Source organism: Cottoperca gobio, chromosome 5 (genome assembly GCF_900634415.1).
Source record: "Cottoperca gobio chromosome 5, fCotGob3.1, whole genome shotgun sequence".
Classification (NCBI taxonomy): Eukaryota; Metazoa; Chordata; class Actinopteri; order Perciformes; family Bovichtidae; genus Cottoperca; species Cottoperca gobio.
This window is the reverse complement of record NC_041359.1, coordinates 19587613-19606522: the sequence shown is the minus strand read 5'-3', so window position 1 is coordinate 19606522 and position 18910 is coordinate 19587613. Positions and strand designations below refer to the sequence as shown.

The 18910-nt window shown below is 41.2% G+C and overlaps 2 protein-coding genes across 5 annotated transcripts; both read right to left on the bottom strand.

The window, feature by feature from the left end:
- Positions 1 to 2095: 2095 nt before the first annotated feature.
- On the bottom strand, positions 2096 to 7037 carry mmp19 (matrix metallopeptidase 19). The gene is given in 10 exon segments (XM_029432238.1): positions 2096 to 2588; positions 2590 to 2670; positions 2770 to 2897; positions 3452 to 3616; positions 3977 to 4102; positions 4696 to 4941; positions 5058 to 5270; positions 5989 to 6119; positions 6274 to 6359; positions 6880 to 7037. Coding segments are annotated over 10 exon segments (1416 nt in total). The 5' UTR covers positions 6970 to 7037; the 3' UTR covers positions 2096 to 2438.
- A 4320-nt stretch (positions 7038 to 11357) lies between these two features.
- suox (sulfite oxidase) lies at positions 11358 to 18735 on the bottom strand. 4 transcript variants are annotated; one of them, XM_029432531.1, is made up of 5 exons: positions 18562 to 18735; positions 16249 to 16319; positions 15727 to 15895; positions 14548 to 14820; positions 11358 to 13279 (listed from the first exon to the last, which is right to left on the bottom strand). In XM_029432531.1, exons 2-5 carry the CDS (start codon positions 16305 to 16307, stop codon positions 12056 to 12058), a joined length of 1725 nt encoding a protein of 574 aa, XP_029288391.1. In that variant the 5' UTR covers positions 16308 to 16319; positions 18562 to 18735; the 3' UTR covers positions 11358 to 12055. The 4 variants fall into 4 exon arrangements, with proteins under 4 accessions (XP_029288391.1, XP_029288392.1, XP_029288393.1 ...); XM_029432532.1 differs by having other exon boundaries at positions 18571 to 18735; XM_029432533.1 differs by lacking the exon at positions 18562 to 18735 and adding an exon at positions 16848 to 16866.
- Positions 18736 to 18910: the final 175 nt, after the last annotated feature.

Sequence of the window (18910 nt, the reverse complement as noted above, 5' to 3'; positions counted from 1 at the left end):
AAAATTGAAAATATTTATATCAATTACTCATCCTGTGTCACCTGAATTCTTGAAGAAAACATCTCGTTTAAAAAGCAATAGTAAAGTTTTAGTGAAAAGGCATGTGTGTGAGCATATGACTGGATACATGAGACTTTCATAGATTAGCCTTTCAAGAACACCAAAAAACAGTCACTCAGAAACGCACGGACACAGTTCTACTCCAATATCATCAATAAAAACCCTGGAAACTCCAAGCAGTTGTTCTCCACCATAAATCATCTCCTCAGGCCACAAACTATTTCACACACCGACACCACAGAAGAGCAGTGCAATAGCTTTATTACCTTCTTCAAGACTAAAGTCGACACCATCCGCTCTTTTCTCTCCAGCTCCTCCGCTCAGTCTGTCCCTGCTGTCAACCCACAGCCTGGGATTTTCCCGCCTCTTCCGCGTCTTCTTGGAGATCTCTCAGCAAGAGGTTGAGGATGTCATCCGCAGGATGAAACCTTCCACCTGCGCACTGGACCCTTTTCCCACAACCCTGGTAAAATCCAACATTAACACTAAGCCCCCTGATCACCAAAGTGATTAACCACTCGCTCCAGACAGGTCATGTCCCATCTTCTTTAAAAACTGCCGTCATCAGACCACTTCTCAAAAAACCCACCTTAGACCCGAATGTCCTCGCCAACTACAGGCCCATCTCCAACCTGCCATTTTTATCAACAGTATTGGAAAAAGTAGTTGCAGCCCAGCTTCAGGACCATCTCAAACCCAACTGCCCTTTGAGAAATTCCAGTCCGGTTTCCGTTCCACCCACAGCACCGAAACAGCTCTGGTCAGGGTCACAAACAACCTACTGATGGCAGCTGACGCTGGTTCCCCATCTCTCCTCATCCTCCTGGATCTGACTGCAGTGTTCGACACGGTCGACCATCAGATCCTTCTTCAGCGCCTCCACTACACCATCGGACTCTCTGACTCCGTCCTGAGCAGGTTCCAGTCCTACCTCTCTGGAAGAACAGAGTACGTATCCTTGGGAGGTGCAAGTGCCCAGATACACCCAGTAACCTGTGGTGTCCCTCAAGGGTCGGTTCTTGGCCCCACTCTGTTCCCCCTCTACACTCTGACCCTTGGCCGTGTCATCAGCCAGCATGGAATACCATTCCATTGCTACGCTGATGACACACAGCTATATATAAAAATCAACCCGATGCCACATGCAGTCCCACTGTCGACATCTTCATCATCATCATCATCATCATCATCATTGAACACCTGCCTTGAGGAGATAAAGGCTTGGATGAAAGAAAGTTTCCTTCTACTAAATAGCTCAAAAACAGAGGCTATTTTAGTTGGCACACCACACCAGGTCCAGTCTTCCCCCATAACCCACATCACCTTTTCTGGTCAAAACATACCCCTATCACCATCAGTCACCAACCTAGGTGTAAGATGTGACTCTCATCTGACCTTTGACACAGCAAACATCTGTGCAAGACCTCCTTCTACCACCTCAGGAACATTACAAAACTCCGCCCCACATTCTCCCTGTCAGATGCTGAATAACTCGTCCACGCCTTTGATCCTGATGAGGGTGTGGAAACATAACCACATCACACCCATTCTCCACTCCCTCCACTGGCTTCCTGTCGCATTCAGGATCGACTACAAAATCTCCCTACTCACCCATCAGTGCATACATGGAAATGCTCCGCCGTACCTCAAGGAACTCCTCCCTCAACAAACCTCCACACGCAACCCCCAGGACCAAGCTCCGCACCATGGGCGATCGGGCCTTCTGCTCAGCCGCTCCTCACCTGTGGAATTCCCTCCCAGAACACCTGAGGGCTCCACAGGCCACCGACTCCTTCAAGAAGGGACTAAAAACCTTTCTTTTAAAAAATGCCTTTCCGTAAAATCTTATGTCTGTTGTTGTTGTTGTTGTTGTTGTTGTTGTTGTTGTTGTTCCTGCATTTTAGTGCCTTTAGATTGCTTTTAGCTTTGAAAGGCGCTTTACAAATAAAATGTATTATTATTATTATTATTATTATTATTATTATTATTATTATTATTATTATTATTATTATTATTATTATTATTATTATTATTATTATTGTTATCATTACTTTGATTATACTACATGACATGTGTGTGAGTTTGCAAATGGATGTTGTGATATAGTCTTTCTGTTTGTTAAACGCGGCCCCCCATTTACTTCAATTCATCAAGAATTTCCTCCGCTTTTTGATTCTTCTTTCACCGCAGAATAATGCGAGAAGAAGAAAGTTTAATTGATATACAGATGATCATTTAAAGGGTGAAGTATTCCTTTAACGTGGTAGAAGACATTTCACAATCAAACACTGCTGTTGAGGTTGCCAGGTTGTCTGGAGTGGAACCAGCCCCCCCTGCTGTAGACCTCTTGACACATGCTGCCCCCTGATGGTCGACCCCTAGCATCGCATCCAGCGCTCCTTCTTGCTCAGCGGGTATCCTCTGTCGACCCCTAGCAGCTCATTCACACGCCAGTACTCATCTCCCTTAAAGAAGAAGACCTTTCCGTTGGTCCAGGTGAAGGCTGCATCCGGACTGGACGGCACTCCAGGTGAAGAGCATAGAGAGCGGCTTGGGGTAGAGACTTAAGTCGGTGTACTTCAGCTCATCCCACTGCCAGTGCTCTGAACCCTAAACAGACAGCAAAGATACACAAACTAAGGATTTCTGCAAGGAAAATGATAAATGATGATGCACCTCCGTGTTTTCATGCTGCTCATGTTTTGATACCTTGATGAAGACCAGCTTCTTGTTCTTCTCCAGGTACATGGCTGCATCGATGTTAGGAGGGATCCGTTTAATCTGTTTGGGGTAGCCGTAGTCCAGCATGAACATGGTATACCTCCACACTTTGTTGCCTGTGATCAGAAGCAGTATCCATATTCATACATTTAAATTCTGGACTAACAACTAGAAAATGGAAGGAGAAGAACACACAACCAGTGGTGGAAAGTAACTAAGTACATTTACTGAAGTACAATCTTGAGCTGCTTGTTCTTTGAGTATTTCAATTGTATACTTCTACTCCACAACAATTCAGAACCAAATATTGTATTTTTTAACTCAATACATTTAGTTTAAAGCTTTAGCTACTTTTGTATGTATTACTATAGATAAACTATCATGCATTATAGTTCAAATAAACTCCACCTTTACCAGTTGCAACATTAAAGTGATACAAACACAATACATCAATAATTATATACACACACACAACTCTGAAATGTGCCATTCTTAGTACTGAGTACGTTTACCTTTGGTGCTTTTAAGTATATTTTGATGCTAATACTTTTGAACTTTTGATTCTGAATGCATGACATTTACTTGTAACAGTGTTTCTACACTGTGGTATTGCTAATTGTACTTAAGTAAAAGATCTAAGTACATCTTCCGTCACTGCACACAACTGTACCTTTAAAAAAGTACGTCTTGTTGGTTCTTGGCGAGTGCACAGCAGCATTCAGGTTTCCTGGCAGGACCTTCCACAGCATGTTGATCTGTATTGGTGTGTTGTGTCCCAGATCAGAGATCGTCCAGACGTAATCACCACTGAAAGCAAAGGTTTTCCTCCATGGACCTGATTAAACATTCAGCAAAGTCTTTGCGTCACATTTTGTGATCCTGGTGTTTGTATGATGATACAGCAAAAACATGAGAACACAAATCACCTCGTCCTCACACATACAGGAGGTAGACAAAATAACGTAAACCATAAAGTCATGAAAACTGTTCTTCAGGACAAAACAACTTATTTTTTAAACTGTTGTCTCATGTTTCTTTAAAACTTTAGTGTAGCTCACAAATGCTGATGTTTTGAGTTTACATTATTTTGTCTATCCCCTGTAAATCCAGCGCGTTGTGGTCCAACGTAAAGTCAGGCTACAATGCACACAGCTGGGGCGTCTCCTGCAATAACTCTAGCTAATCTATAACTTACCTAACATGATGGCATCCAGCGTGGCAGTGCAGGGGTCAGGGATGTTCTCAGTGCCATGGCTGCTCTCTGTGGGAAGCAGGCCGTCTGGGATTGTTTGACTGGCTAAAGTGCTGCTGACGCGTTTGCCTATAAAACAGAGAAGTTTTAAGACGAATGCATGCTTTCCTTTTTTGACATTTGAAAAATACATTCATTTCTTTTTCATATTTTTATGCCATTCAGGTGCAGTTTACATTTTCAAAAGTTTACATCAATATCAGATATCTAGGGGGTCAAAGAGTGATAAGAACAGTGAATCATTTAAGAGTCAGGTCACCTGCAAACATGACTTTAGACATAAATATTTGTAAGTAAGAAAACTATATATATATATATATATATATATATATATATATATATATATAAATTGGTTCCAGCCTGAACCGCCTTTATTAAGACTTTATTTATAAATGAAGAAGGATATCTATGTAATAGAGAAATGTACCTTTTCTGGAGCAGACTTCAGTCATACTGGGCTTAATAGATACAAAACTTTAGAGTCATTGAACTTGACTATTTTCATTTTATATTTTTTTAGGGTGTAAATAATGATTTTAATAATTTCCCTCTCATTGTCATGTAAAGGAAATCAATGAATGTGGTCGAGTCACAGGTACTGATTCTTTTGCAAATTTACCAATACTGAAACAAAACAGTCTGACCTGGTCCAGTTCACTCACCGTATAACAGCTGGATGCCTCTGACATCATCTGTATGCAGCCTGAAGTTGGCACGGTAACCAGAGTAGACTGGAGCCATCAGAGCGCTTCTGAACTGAGAGTGGCCCAGGCCGAGAGCGTGGCCGATTTCATGGGCAGCCACAATACGCAGATTAGTACCATAATATGATCTCTCGGTCCAGAACTCATCCTCATCAAAATGGACAATACCAGATTCTGGTGACTCAGCATGGGCGAGTACACGACCTGCAGGTGATACAAATAAACCATTTAAAGGGATATTTCACCCCTAAAATGACCATTATTTCAGTGTTTCAGGGCCCAATCGAAGCTATATTTATATATTTGAATAGAAAACTGACCACGGCCATCAAATGGGACGGAGCAGAATCCATCGTTCTTATGGAAGGAGATCTTTATGTCTGCTCGGCCATAGTCGACCTCTCTGAAGGTCAAAGCAGCCACATCACTCCAGTACCTGAAGGCAGAGCGGACGGCCATCTTGACGTCTGCCTTCTTCATGTCAGGTGTGTAGTTGTAGATCCGGTAGGTCAGACTCTTCTTTCTCCAACGACCTGTAAGAGAAGAATCTTTTTTCAATGTACATTTCAAGCAATAATCTTGTTTTCAACATTAATATCATTATTAATATTATTACACTGCTGTATATAATGTAATATACATATTTCTACATATGTATATTTTGTAGTACAATATGCACATTTGTATTTTTTGTATTTTGTATTCTAAAATGGAGCAACCTGGGACAAATAAAGTATTTCTGATTCTGAAAACTGTTTACCTCATTAAAAGTTAAAGTTTTATACATTTGTCAGTAAGACCATAAATTAAATCAGTTAATTTATCTTGTAGTTCTTAGTTTCCCAGTTGTTTTTTATCATCACATAATAAGATCACATCTAATTATTCATAATACTTAGAGTCCACTTTAAATAAGGAAGTTAATGCTGCCACTTGAGTTGAGTTTAAACAGGTGGTTTTATTTATTTACCAGTATTTTTATACTAAAGAGGAACATTTCAGCAGTCGGGTTAAAACTAAAGTGATGTCATTTGCTGCCTGGAAATACATAGAACATCAAATCTAACAGAAACTGGTCCTTACCAATGTGTGACAACATGCATCACAGTTGTTAAAACAAAGTTAAAACATTGTAATGTTGCTCAGTGTAACCTGTGCTGTTTATTAGCAGATATATAACTATAGCTTCAAAACATATGCAAAGAAAAAATAGAAATAACAACTTGCTGACAGTTTTCCTTCTTGACTCACCCATCACTCTGTATTTGTGATGCTTCTTGTTAAACGGGTCCTCCATGCCACAGCGAGGCTGCCTCATCACAACCAGAGTAGCTTCATCTAATTCTCCAGTAGGTGGCAGATCATTCACCCTCTGGAAAACCCTGGAGACAAGAGGTGATCAAACATCTGCTCACATCCTCCTCCAGACCTCCACTGTATCTGGGAGTACACTTCATATGGATCTAACATGTGCTATTACATCAACTTATTGTAAGTTCCTGTGTTTCCCCTTGAAAGGACATCAGTCTATCTTACCTGAGACCTTCAATGACCTCCTCCAGGTAATAGGGGTCCTGTGGATCAGCGGGGTCATTCAGGTAACCATACTGCTTCAAATAGGCCTGTGAATTCAGAGGCAGATAATAAAACACTTAAAAGAATACTATAAACGTATAAATGTCTGAAGAAAATGAGATTTGTGACACTGTGTTGTCTTGCTGCTAAACGGAAAATTGTTGTGAATTGGAAGAATTTATATATTTAATAGGGAAGCCGTCACATTAAGGCACCTAGATCAGAGCATAGAGGGGTTGTGGGTTTCATTAAAGTCATATTTGATCTCTTAACCGGATTATATGTAATGCTGTAACCCTAACGCCCCCTTTTCTTATTTGCTTTGTTTGCTTTTGTTGCACATATGTTGTTCTTTTCATGTCATTTGTGTAGATATTGTGTGTGTTTATAATGTATGAGTTTAAAGCCCAGTCTGTAAAAAAACCCACAAAAAATGTAATAAAAAAATAACATTTACATGTCTATATATGTAATATATGTATATATGCTATTAATCAGTATACTATATGTACTCGCTGTTGAGAAAAGTCAAATTGTGAATCTAAAAGTTACAAACTATCATCTTACCTTAGCTTCATCTAATTCTGTCCATTGCACCACTGCACACATAGCTCCACTGAGGTTGAGCAGCAGCAGCAGCAGCCATGTGTAGTCCATATTCAACAGTTTCTGTCCCAAATAATCCAGGGCTGATGCTCGGATCCTGAGAGGCGCTCAGCAGAGTCCCACAGTACCAACAGACTGTGTTTGTTCTCTGAGCGCTCCAGCAGTTTTAAACTCAGCCCGGCCGGCGCATGAGTCAACCCTGTGGCTACGATGATCCATCTCTGAAGAATGAGGATTACAAGAGCAGCCAGTTGACCTCCAGCCAACATGTCTGCAGTTAAATTGCACAGCTGTTTGGATGTGGAGCTGCTGCAGTGATCTACACACTCAAAACACTTTATGGGGTCAAGCTACCGTTTAACTCTCTGACAAGAAGTCATTCACCCTGAACGGAAACATTACTATAACTTTTCCATATTATTCCTTCGGGTCATTGCCTTTGTTGTTGATTCCCTGGTGTTGGTACATCTCTGAATGTCCTACAGGTACGTATTACATGCAGTTAAATTATGGGCCTAAACCACAGAAGGTGCCTTACCCTCCATTTCCACATTCCTGTTGTCCCCACACCTATCCTATCTGAGACAAATATTTATGTGAACTACTCAAACACAAATTGACCAATCATTAGACTCATCCGTGGTAACAAAGGATAGATCAACAACAATATTTCCATTTGTGTAAAGCAAATGTGATCTGAAGGGTCCACCAAACCAACACAATACAAAACACTGGTTTGTGATATCACTCACCAGACAACAACTAAATCTAAACTATTATTTCCATCACTGCTGTGTATTAAAACAATCAGCAAATGCTAATACTTTAATATATTATTAACAGTTCGTTAACAGACGAAATGATTGTTTTCCATTATTAAAGCCGCATTAATCAATATTTTATAGATTAACATGCCACACCACTATATGGAACATGAATAATGTTAAATCATTCATGTAGACTCGGTCTCAGGGAGCCAACAGAGAATCATGACCCAACCTTTTAGCTAATTGTTTTGGTTCCAGTCCACAAATTGACTGTATGGTTCAGTCTTGTCGCAACAGCTGTTTCCTGCTAATAAAAGCTAGCTCCCAGCTAACACTAGCTGCCATGGTTGGCATCATACAGCCTCAAAATTAAACCTGAGGCAACATATTAAACAATAAAGCAAAACTTAAATCCAAAATATTCCAACAGGGAAGATAACTACTTGTTCATATTCTGTCTATAATACAGTAACCCACCTCCGAATGGGATGTAGATAAATACAGTAGGTGTTATTAGGACATGTAGGATTTATTTTCTAATTTGCATTAAGCCAAGAATTGTTCATCATTTCCCCAGTCTACATGTTGCACATTCCTCACTGTATCACAACTTACCACAGAGAAATGAGATCAAGCTTTAGTGCACTGGTTTGCATTTACCACCAATGTGACACAAGTCTCTGTATTTGCTGACCTAGAGAGGAATAAAACAAAGAGTCATCTGTTTCCCATCTGATGTAATATGTCATTGTTGACCGTATTGTTATTACTGACAATGACAAAAAAAAAGAGGAACAGAAAGAAGGAACAAGCCAGATGTGGGAGTACAGTAGAGGCAGTCTGCATCTGAAACAGCACACTGTAAGGTTGATCCAACCAAGGGTAAACATTTGGTCCAGATGATCCACTTTGATAGCACACATATTTAATGTCTCATCTTCTACTGAAGGGAGCGGGTGTGTTTTTCTTTTTTTTCTTGGCAGACTTTGCTTTCTGTCATTTCTCCTAAGACTTGGCGAGTAGTGCATGTAGTGCACTCCACTGCACACACACTCACGGCAGCGTCAAGAGTCTGAAGCCAACAGAATAAATCAATTCTCAGTCTGAGTCGACTGCAGAACCATATAAATGTGTTTTATTTATCTGTTTCGACGCATTTCTGCTTACCGCATCTTTAGTCATTTATGACTCAGAGAGAGATCAGAAAGAAAAGTTTATAACAAACAGGATTTCCAAACAACTTCCCCGCTACGTCAGTAGCCTCAAGATACTAATAAACAAATGATGCACAGAAACTCCAGGAATACATCAGGTTTTATTCGTCCGAGAATACTACGCGTAGGGGAACAAAAGGCTCATCATCGTGACAAAATCATGTTCATATGTTCATTAAGAAATCACACAAATGACAGATTGTGACTTGGATACAGGATAATTAAGTGTAGTTTTAAACTACTCAATTTCCTGCGGATTAGACATGTTTTTTATTTATTTATGTCTCCAACCATATGACTTGACACGACACTTCATCTTTTACATTAACTCATCCTCCCTTCCTTTGTTCCTGTTCATCTTCCTGCCAGCTGCAATATCTTTTTTTGGAAAGCTGTCTGAGTCACTTCATATCCTGTTTCCAAGTAAAAGCATCAGGAGAATTAAATTAAATTAACCTAATCCAGGAGTTACTAACATTTACAACAATTTGATTTCTGCATAATTAATCAAATATTATATTAAATGATTTAATTTTTTAGAGCTGTCCTCAACATATAACTGCTTCCTGATGTTGACAGCTAATGAATTTTAGCAGAGAAAACTTCAGCTTTCAAAACAACTAAATGTATCACCGACATGTGACAGTGTTGAATCTTCCTCTGAAGCGACACTTCCCAGAGTTCAGTGAGCAAACAAACAACCCGAGTGAAGAATTATGACAACGTGCCACAGCTGCAGCAGTTTTCTAGTTTATATGCAAAACTACAAGGGGAATTGAAATGTTAACCGTACCATACACAGTTGCTGGGTCAGAAATATACATACAGCAACATGAATTATTCATTTTGGTAATGTAGAAAGTTGTGTCAATCAAAGTAGCTTTATGGCATGGCCTCTTAACTGCTTGTGAGTGATTATGATTGACTTCAGCTGGTGAGCCCATTTAAATACAGCTCATTGGATACAATCATTAGACTCAGCCACAAACGCTACAATGGGAAAGTCAAAGGAGCTCAGCACGGATCTGAAAAAGTCAGGAAAGTCACTTGGAGCCATTTCAAAGCAGCTACAGGTCCCAAGATCAACTGTGCAAACAATTGTTTGTAAGTATAACGTGCATTGCACAGCTGTGTCACTGCCACGACCAGCAAGAAAACGCAAGCTATCACCTGCTGTTGAGAGAAAATTGGTCAGGATGGTCAAGATTCAACCGAGAACCACCAAAAAGCAGATCTGCTATGAACTAGAAGCTGCTGGAACACAGGTGTGAGTGTCCACAGTCCAGCGTGTCTTACATGAGCATGTCTGAGAGGCTGCCGTGCAAGAAGGAAGCCCTTGGTCCAGAAGCGGCACCTTAAGGCTCGACTGAAGTTTGCTGCTGATCACATGGACAAAGGCCTTCTGGAGGAAAGTTCTGTGGTCAGAACAAACACAAATTGAGCTTTTTGGCCACAGAAGGTGAGATATTTAACCCCAAGAACACCAAGCCTACCGTCAAACATGGTGGTGGTAGTATTATGCTCTGGGAATGTTTTGCTGCCAATGGAACTGGTGCTTTACAGAAAGTAAATGAAATAATGAAGGATTACCTCCAAATTCTTCAGAAGAACCTAAAATCATCAGCCAGAAGGTTGGGTCTTGGGCGCAGTTGGGTGTTCCAACAGGACAATGACCCCAAACACACATCTAAAGTGGTAAAGGAAGGCTTTTAGAATGGCCTTCACAAAGTCCTGACTTCAGCTTGCCAGAAGCTTGTGGATTGCTACCGAAAGCACCTAATTGAGGTGCAAATGGCCAAGGGACATGTAACCAAATATTAGCATTGCTGTATGTATATTTCTGACCCAGCAGATTTGGTCACATTTTCAGTAGACTTATAATAAATTCATAAAAGAACCGAAGTTCATGAATCTTTTTTGTAACAAAGTATGTGCTCCAATCAGTATCACAGAAAAGAGTTTTAGAAATAATTGGAAACTCAAGACTGCCGTGAGACATGTTCTTTACAAGTGTATGTAAACTTTTGACCACAACTGTATATGCACACACTAAGTTAATATGGAGTTTGAAACTGTATACTGTAGAAGCGTCTACCTATAAATGTAATAGGTTAGTGTGTTGCACACACACACAATAAAATATATTTTATTTTTATAATCTGTCAGAAAATAGTAATAAATGTCCAACCAAGTTTCTCAAAGTCCAAGATGATGTCATTTTTCTGCTGCTGGACTAATCTGTGCAGCTCTAACATCCAGTTGACATATCACAATCAGTGAGTGGAGAAGTGTAACCACTCAGGGCTGAGTAACACATAGCACTGCGTTATTTTTAGCAAATGTCTTTAAATAATAGACTATTTTTAATTTCCTCTAATCTAAGAAGTGCTGTAAGGCGCTGACACTTCACCCGCTTTTCACACTAAGCAGCAATTGACTCAGCGGAAGTATATCAGTGTAAAATTAGAGCTCTTTATTTATCATCAACAATGTACATTTTACACAAAACAGTCCAGTCAACACGGTGGTCAAGTCGCCCCCGACTTCTGCAGTGTGCTGGAGTCGTGGTATAAACACAGCTGCATCTTAGCGAGAGCTCCAGTGAGGCGCGGTGACGTTTCTCATAAAAAACGTATTTTATTATCTTCTCACTTATAAAAGATTATTAAATCAGCAACTCCACAGCTGCAGATAAACAATGCTCAGTGAACTCCATGCAACTCTAGTAGCCTTCATTTAAAGCGATGAATATATCATACACTTATATTAGATTTCATATTATTTAAATTATGATGCGTGTTAATCACACAATTAATTCAACCCTTATAATATATAGATTACAAAAATACATACAAAAATGTTTTCTTTTCTACAAATCAAAGTTAACTGAGACGTTACCTTAAGACCAAAGTGTAAGCGAATCATCACAAGATAAAACTGGACATGTTTTGGTCATTTACAGCCTTTAGCTTTGTCCCAGGCATCTCAAATCTCAAATCTCACAGGCAACACGATTGCATAAACACTTCAAAGCTGTCAGAAAAAGTTTTGTTCATCCTTCACTTTTCGTGCTGACTGACAGATTTCTCTCTGACAGTCTCTCTTTCAGCCGTCAGTTAACCTTTTGGATTTTGAATGTGGATCAAACTGCCGAGTCTATTCCTCGCTCCCATCCTCTCTGATCACCACCGTCACTCTGTGCCAGGCGTTACTCAGCACGCCCCTCAGATTCCAGATAGGAGGAACTGTGTCCGGCTGCATGTTGTAACTGTTGTCGACCGCCTTGCAGACTATCTCCAGCTCCTGAGCCTCGGCAGGAAGAGGAGCCGTCACCTCCCACAGCTTCCAGGCCCAGGCTCGTCCCGGTGGAGGCGAGGGTTCAGGCGCTTGTCCCTTCTCGCTGCTCCTGAGCTGGGCCACCTGCCACGTCTTCCCTCCATCCAGAGACACATCTACACGCACCACCTCTCTGCCCCCGCCACTCCAGGCGTAACCCTTCACCGTCACCTCTTCCAAACTGCGGTCCACCACAGCGCCGTTTGCCGGTGAGGTGATGGCGGACTGGATGGGCAGCTCTTGGATGGCCGGAGCAGACTTGAAGTCTACCGTGTCCCAGTCCGTCCCGGGGGAGAAGCCTTTGTAGTCGTTCTGCTGCCAGTGGCTTTTGCTTTCTTCTGCACTCACTATGATCTTCCCCAGCCACTTAACATTGCGTGCGCCCACTGTGCCTGGCACCACCACGCGGACGGGGTAGCCGTGATCGGCGGGGAGATCCTGGCCATTCATTTCGTAGGCCAGCAACACATCACCTTCCTCGCTAACAGCCTTGTTCAGAGGGATTGAAGCACCGTAGGTCGACCCGGTCACGTCTTTATCGAGTCCTTCAAACTGAACATGGAAAGCCCGCTGAGCCACATCGGGCCCGTAACCAGCCGCTAGCATCACATCCCGGAGCCTCGCGCCGCTCCACGTAGCGTTACTGATCGCAGCAATGCCCCAGTTCAGTCCTTTCACCTGCTTGACCTCGTTCATCTCAGAGCGGCGGTTACCGGCACACTGCAGCGTGGCGGTGACGGTGTGTTTGGGGAATTGAGTCTTCAACTCTTCTAAAGACAGCGTCAGCACTCCTCCGGGGAGTCCCTCCACGTGCAGCTGGTATGAAGCTGTGTCCACCTGAGGGACGGGCAGGTGGTTTCTTTTGAAGAAGATCGCAGAGGGGGTGATGAAGCTGTCGGAGAGGATTTCAGGAGGCGGCTCAGCATTGAAGGGCTTGAGGTTGTTGATGCGCAGGGCGGGGTGACGCTCGGGCTCAGAAGAGTAGGGGTCCGATGTCTGAACAGCCTTCTGCTTCTTCAGGTCGTCTGCATTCAGCTCACCAACCTTGCATCAACCACAGACGACAAAGTTTTATTATGTTTTATAACGGTACGAGCTATCACTTCATTTTTAGCAGAACTTTTCTGTTCGTCTCAAATACAAATTAAAGACAAAGAACTGCGTTTTCAAAAAAGAAAAAGTTCCGTAGTGTTTGGAAATTTAAACAAGTCAAAGTGCTTTTTGGTAGGGAACACAAAAGCTAAAGAAAGGTCAAAGGTCAAAGGCACTCTTCTGGCAAAAAGATCGAAAGCCTTTAATCAGATGGATATTTTATGATGCACATGTTGAGACAGAGCTGGGTTAATAACCCATGCGTAGTAGCACAAGTCCCTTTTTCAGGGACTAGTGTTTTAAGAAGTTCCCCATGAAGTAGCCGTCTGATTAAAGGCTTGCCTTGGACGAGTGCCTTGGACGTTTCTTCTTTAAATAAGAGTTTGTTTACAAAGAAACGGCAAAAGAAAAACATTAGCAAAGTGTGTTTCTCACTGACCACTTAAGGAGTGCCAGTATTTAGCCTACAGCTATTCTTTCGTATACAGTATGCAGTAGACCTTTTAATATACGTCTTCAGTGACAGACAAAAATAAATCATAAGTTAATTTAGGGATAAATTCAACTGACATCCGTTGTTAAACAGCTGCCACATTACTCTCGCTTTCTATTTCTCAACGATAGAGCAACGTTTTTTAATGGATTTGTATACTAAATATATGCTTCAGGAGGTTTTGTTATGTGTATTGTGACTGAATTGCACCCAAAGCAAGTTAAAGCGCTTGTGTTAAAGCAGTGTGTGCAGCACTACAGCTAACACAGTAGATCAAAGTTTAACCAGAACCTCAGTCTGTGAACTGTGATGGATTTGACAGACTGGACAATCATTTTACAGGTTTTAACAGATCTTCTCTTGTGCTGTTGGTGACATTGTTCAATTCCATAACGTCAGTGATGGCTGACACATGACTTAAGGTCTGCAGTATATTTTAGCTGCACATGTATACAAATAGGCGTACAAACATTGGCTTGCCTCAGCTTTGTGTTGAACACTGTTCAGTGGAACTCTTCTGAAGAATCCTTATTCTGCATATAGTTCACTGGTTCATAGTAAAAGTTCAGTTTTTGTTAACTTACGATCATTAGACATTTAAAAAGAAAAGTGTTACTGGTGGTTTTAGAGAATTTGGTTCAAACACAAGCCTTTTCGCTACACACAAAGTGAAGCTCACCCTTTCATGTCATTTAAAAGTATCAACAGAAGCTAAGAATCAGCCCACCTTATACTCTGAGAGCATTTCCAGCACATGTTCCTGGTTGTGTACAGCATACAGCGCCCAGAAAGGTTCAAGGGCGCCACCTGCAGCCAGCAAGATTTTATCCCCACCGGGGTGCATGGCCACAAACTCAGTGATGTCGTAGACGCCACCTTTGTAAGTGACCCACACGCCATCTTCCAGAGAGCGGTGACTGGTGACCTCTTCCTGGCTGAAGATGGGAAACGCTGACGTCTTCTCTATGGTCTTCGCTCTGACGGTGTCTTGTTGCTCAGCCTGCACAGGAGAGAGAGAGGAGGCATCGATGTTTTGATCCATTAAAGAAAAATACCTTTCGCTCAGTAAAACTGTGACTGAAAGGTCATTAGGATTGTTTGGTGATGACTTTGTAACAACTGTAACTATGCGTCACTATTAGGCCTTTAGCTTTATGGTGGTAAACTGGCTGTAACAGCAGTGTGTGTTCTCATGTTTGCACATGGCGACAGCTCTGGACTAGGTGTGTTTGTTCCGATGTTATAAATATCTTTCATGGCTCTCCCTGTTATCTGAACAGCCTCTGCATAGGAAACACAGACTGAAAGTCCTGTGACATTATACTGACACCAGAAGAGAACAATAGAATAAAAACTCTATTTTAGTAAATGGTATGATGCTTCAAAACTAAGATGAATGTGGATTAAGTCACAAAGTTATAAGAAGTAGTAAGTATATCAAACCTGATCATCAACAAATAACTAAATATCCCTGTAGACACACCTGCAGAGAGTGTGTGCGTGCGTGTGTGTGTCATCATGGCAGGATGTTCTCCCTGAAACACCTACTGTAGAGGAAACTACCTAACTGCTAAGCTGTACTTTGCACTAAGGTAAAACATTTAACAGAACAATCTATGTTACAATAGTAAAACTGTGATGTCATTATCAAATACAATTCCCAGTGATAGACCTGAATACTGCTTACTCTTATTTTCTATGCAGTCCTGTGATACAACACATTCCCTGCTGCTTTCAGACAGAAAGATAAAACACTCACAAACACATTTCACATTTAAACTAGAGGCTCCAGCTCACAGTGCCATAACAAGCCGCTGCATCAGGCTTTAGTCTTAAAAAAGGTGCAAACAACACACGTTCAACCAAATTAATTTTGTTTGTGTAGCAGCAGCAACAAGTTCCTAACCTTGTGGTGGTGGAGGCCATAAGCCAGCACAGCCCCGGTACCAGCCAGCAGTCCTGCCAGGCCATGTCTCCAGCTGGGACCGTGGACACGCTGGTACGATCTCCGGTCCTCACTGCTGCTGCTCCAGAGACGAACTGCACACGACACCACAGCAGGGGCCACTTGATGCCTGTAAAATGAGAAAAAAGGAAATGTGACTTTTATGCAGATCAAGCCGAGCTCAGAGGTTTTGTGTTCAAATGTGTTTACAAGGATAACTAAACAATTCTGGTGTATTCCCAAAATGTAAAATAAAAAAGATGCAAAAATGGCAGGAACTCCACTGGTCAGGTTACGTGGTTCAAAAAAACATAAGACAAACATTTGGAAAATCTAATTAATTTGCTGAAACACAGCTTGAGTTGGCTGTCTTAGTATCCTTCATTAAACTACACCTTTGACTGGGTGGAGCTCACACCTGCTCCGTCAGCGCAGGCAAAGTAAATGCTAAAGGTATAATACCCGTTTGTTCCAGCGCTGTACCTTTGAGTTTTGAGAGGGCCAAATCTAGTCAGGCTGTGGCAGCGTCTGAGGAGCAGCATTGCACTGATGTTCTGGGAAGAAATTTAGGTGAGAAATAAAAGTTAACGTCACAGTGAAACACAGACCGCTTTGAAAAAGGTTGAAAAAAATGTATTCAAGCAGACTTTGAATAAACATAATTCGTTGAAGAGAGTTAAAGGCAAACACACACCAGCAGTACATGACGACCTTTAAAACAGCTGCACCCAGTGATATCTATGTAAGCTCTCGTACCGGCAGCATCTTGGCCTTTCACTGCTTAGCATTGTCATGCTTCAACTTTTCAGAAAAGCAGCAATTTCACACGCCAGCTTCTGCACATTGACTACGATTTATGTCTGTATGACATGCAAGTTGTTTTTCTTTAAGAATTCAAGGTAACACGGGGACGAGTAAATGATATTCATCTGCTTGAAAAGACCTGCAACAGTCCAACTGAATACAGGCTCCCTCTTTAAGAACACAGTGAGCTTAACATGGGATAGATAAACAAACATACTTATTTTTTTAACTTAGTACAGTCTGATATACAGTTTTCTTTTCAGCATAGATCACCAAACCTGCTCTGTCTTTACAGCAAACATGTGATCCTGCTAAAAAATAACCAACTGCACCTTTAAACCCTTCAACTCCTACTGAACTGACCAACCAGCAGGTACTTCAACCTACAACAGCAGCCAAACAGCTCAGGGGGCGTGAACAGTGAAGAGGGCTTCAGTTCACTCTCTCTTACCACAGAGATGTTAGTAGATATGTAACTCCATTCAAATAAACCAACTTTGTGAGGCATACAATAAACTATTTCCATTCCATATACTTGACACTTTGACAGTAAAAAGGAAGAAAGTTATGACCCCAGCTGGAATCACAGAACGTGACCAAACGTCTCTAAGCTGTGGACAACATCTTTGTGTGGGGCAGCTTTACGAGGAAAGATCTGTGACTGACTAAAACATATAAAGTAAACAGATCATTGGAGCATCAGACCAGAATTAGAAGCACAAACTTTAAATCGTTAAAACATGTGTAAGTTGTGTGCTGAACAAAGAAAGCATTACAAATAGATCAAACATAACAACAGATAGCATGTGGAAGAGCTTTGCTTTATCAATCAATTACAACCGTCTTATCTGTCAACAGTGGCCTTTAAGATTACTCGGGGTTATCTTCAACCAGCTTTTACTGAGGCAGCATGTCAGCCAGACCAATGCTACTTAAAGTCCAAGAGTTTGGAAGTTGAAATGGTAATCTGCTATTGCTTAGATTGGGTTTTACTACCGGTTTAGTAAGAGAACAACTGATGCTGCTTAATGTGTGGCACTCAAAACAATGCAGGAATAATTCTAGGTCAGCCTCCACTTTGTCGATTAGTCGACTATTAGGTCGTCTTGGTCTTGAAGTTTCTTCAATCGATAAGTCATTTTTCATGCTGAATGACTTTTTCCAAGAGATTTATGAGCACACAAGGATTAAAGTAGTGCTTTCCCATCATACTTTGTGGAGAAACTAATGTTGTCGACTAAGAATTTATTTAGTAGAGGACAGCACTAAATAATTCACATGTAATGTAAAAGTCAGAGTAAAACATAAGTTACATTTGTCTTTTAAACACTCCAGAGAGAGTGAATTGTAACACCAATGTCACAACTGATCACATAATCAAACTGTATAAACACTGTACGTAGTAATATAAATGTATATAAATGTATATAATCCATTGGATACATGTGGTTTGTGGTGCACAACAATATGTGAACTGATTTCACAAAACTTGAAATAACACCATATTTTAATACAAATTACAGGCTGTCCCTAAACTGCAAGTCTATTGACCACCTGACCTTTTTCTCACAGCTGTAACGTTAGAAGTGAAACTCGCCTTCATCATTTTATTGCAACGTGTCTTGGAAAAAGTACTTTGGCAACATATGCAACACACTTGGTGTGCACACTTTTCTTAGGTGCAGTAGACTTGAAGGATCCCATTAACCCTAAACATCATATGTTCTTCACTGTCATACATGTTAGCTATATTCACAGTAGACACATTCAAGGGCCAGTACACATGGACTATCTTAAATAACGAAACATTACGAATAATAACGAAAGAGATAACGTTAGCTAGCAACGTTGAACCTGATAGTGTAGATCACCATCACCATCCTCGTGGCTAACTTAGCTAACACTCAAATTAGCAACGATAGCCAGCTTGTCCGACTTCACCAGCTGACTGAGAAGTGTTTATAAACAGAAGATGTTAACAAATCCACTTACGTTACTCACTTCTGTTTTGTCAGTCGCCTGCTTTTACACAGATGCTCTCCGAGGTTCACAAACGAGATTACTAATTCAATTGCCTCTAAACTGTTGCACAAACGCTGAGTGAGGGGCGTTCAAGAACACTAACGTTTCGTCATGTTGCAACTCAAAGCCTCGCTACAGAACAGGCGAGGCAAGTGTATCACTTGCATACAATAATTATCCGAAAGGACTTTAACACTTGATTGTGAGTTGTGCTTCAGTGTTAGGAATAATACACTAAGTTATGGATCAATGGTCACTGGTTACTGTAAATGTGAAACGCAACTTCATGCAAACTATTGCGATTGTTATTGTTATTATC

Coding starts and splice junctions, on each gene's coding strand:
- suox (XM_029432531.1), bottom strand. CDS start 16,307: ATGCTGCTCCTCAGACGCTGCCACAGCCTGACTAGATTTGGCCCTCTC. Junction 15,896..16,248: donor GGCCCTCTCAAAACTCAAAG/GTACAGCGCTGG, acceptor CTCATTTTACAG/GCATCAAGTGGCCCCTGCTG. Junction 13,280..14,547: donor AAATGCTCTCAGAGTATAAG/GTGGGCTGATTC, acceptor GGTTGATGCAAG/GTTGGTGAGCTGAATGCAGA.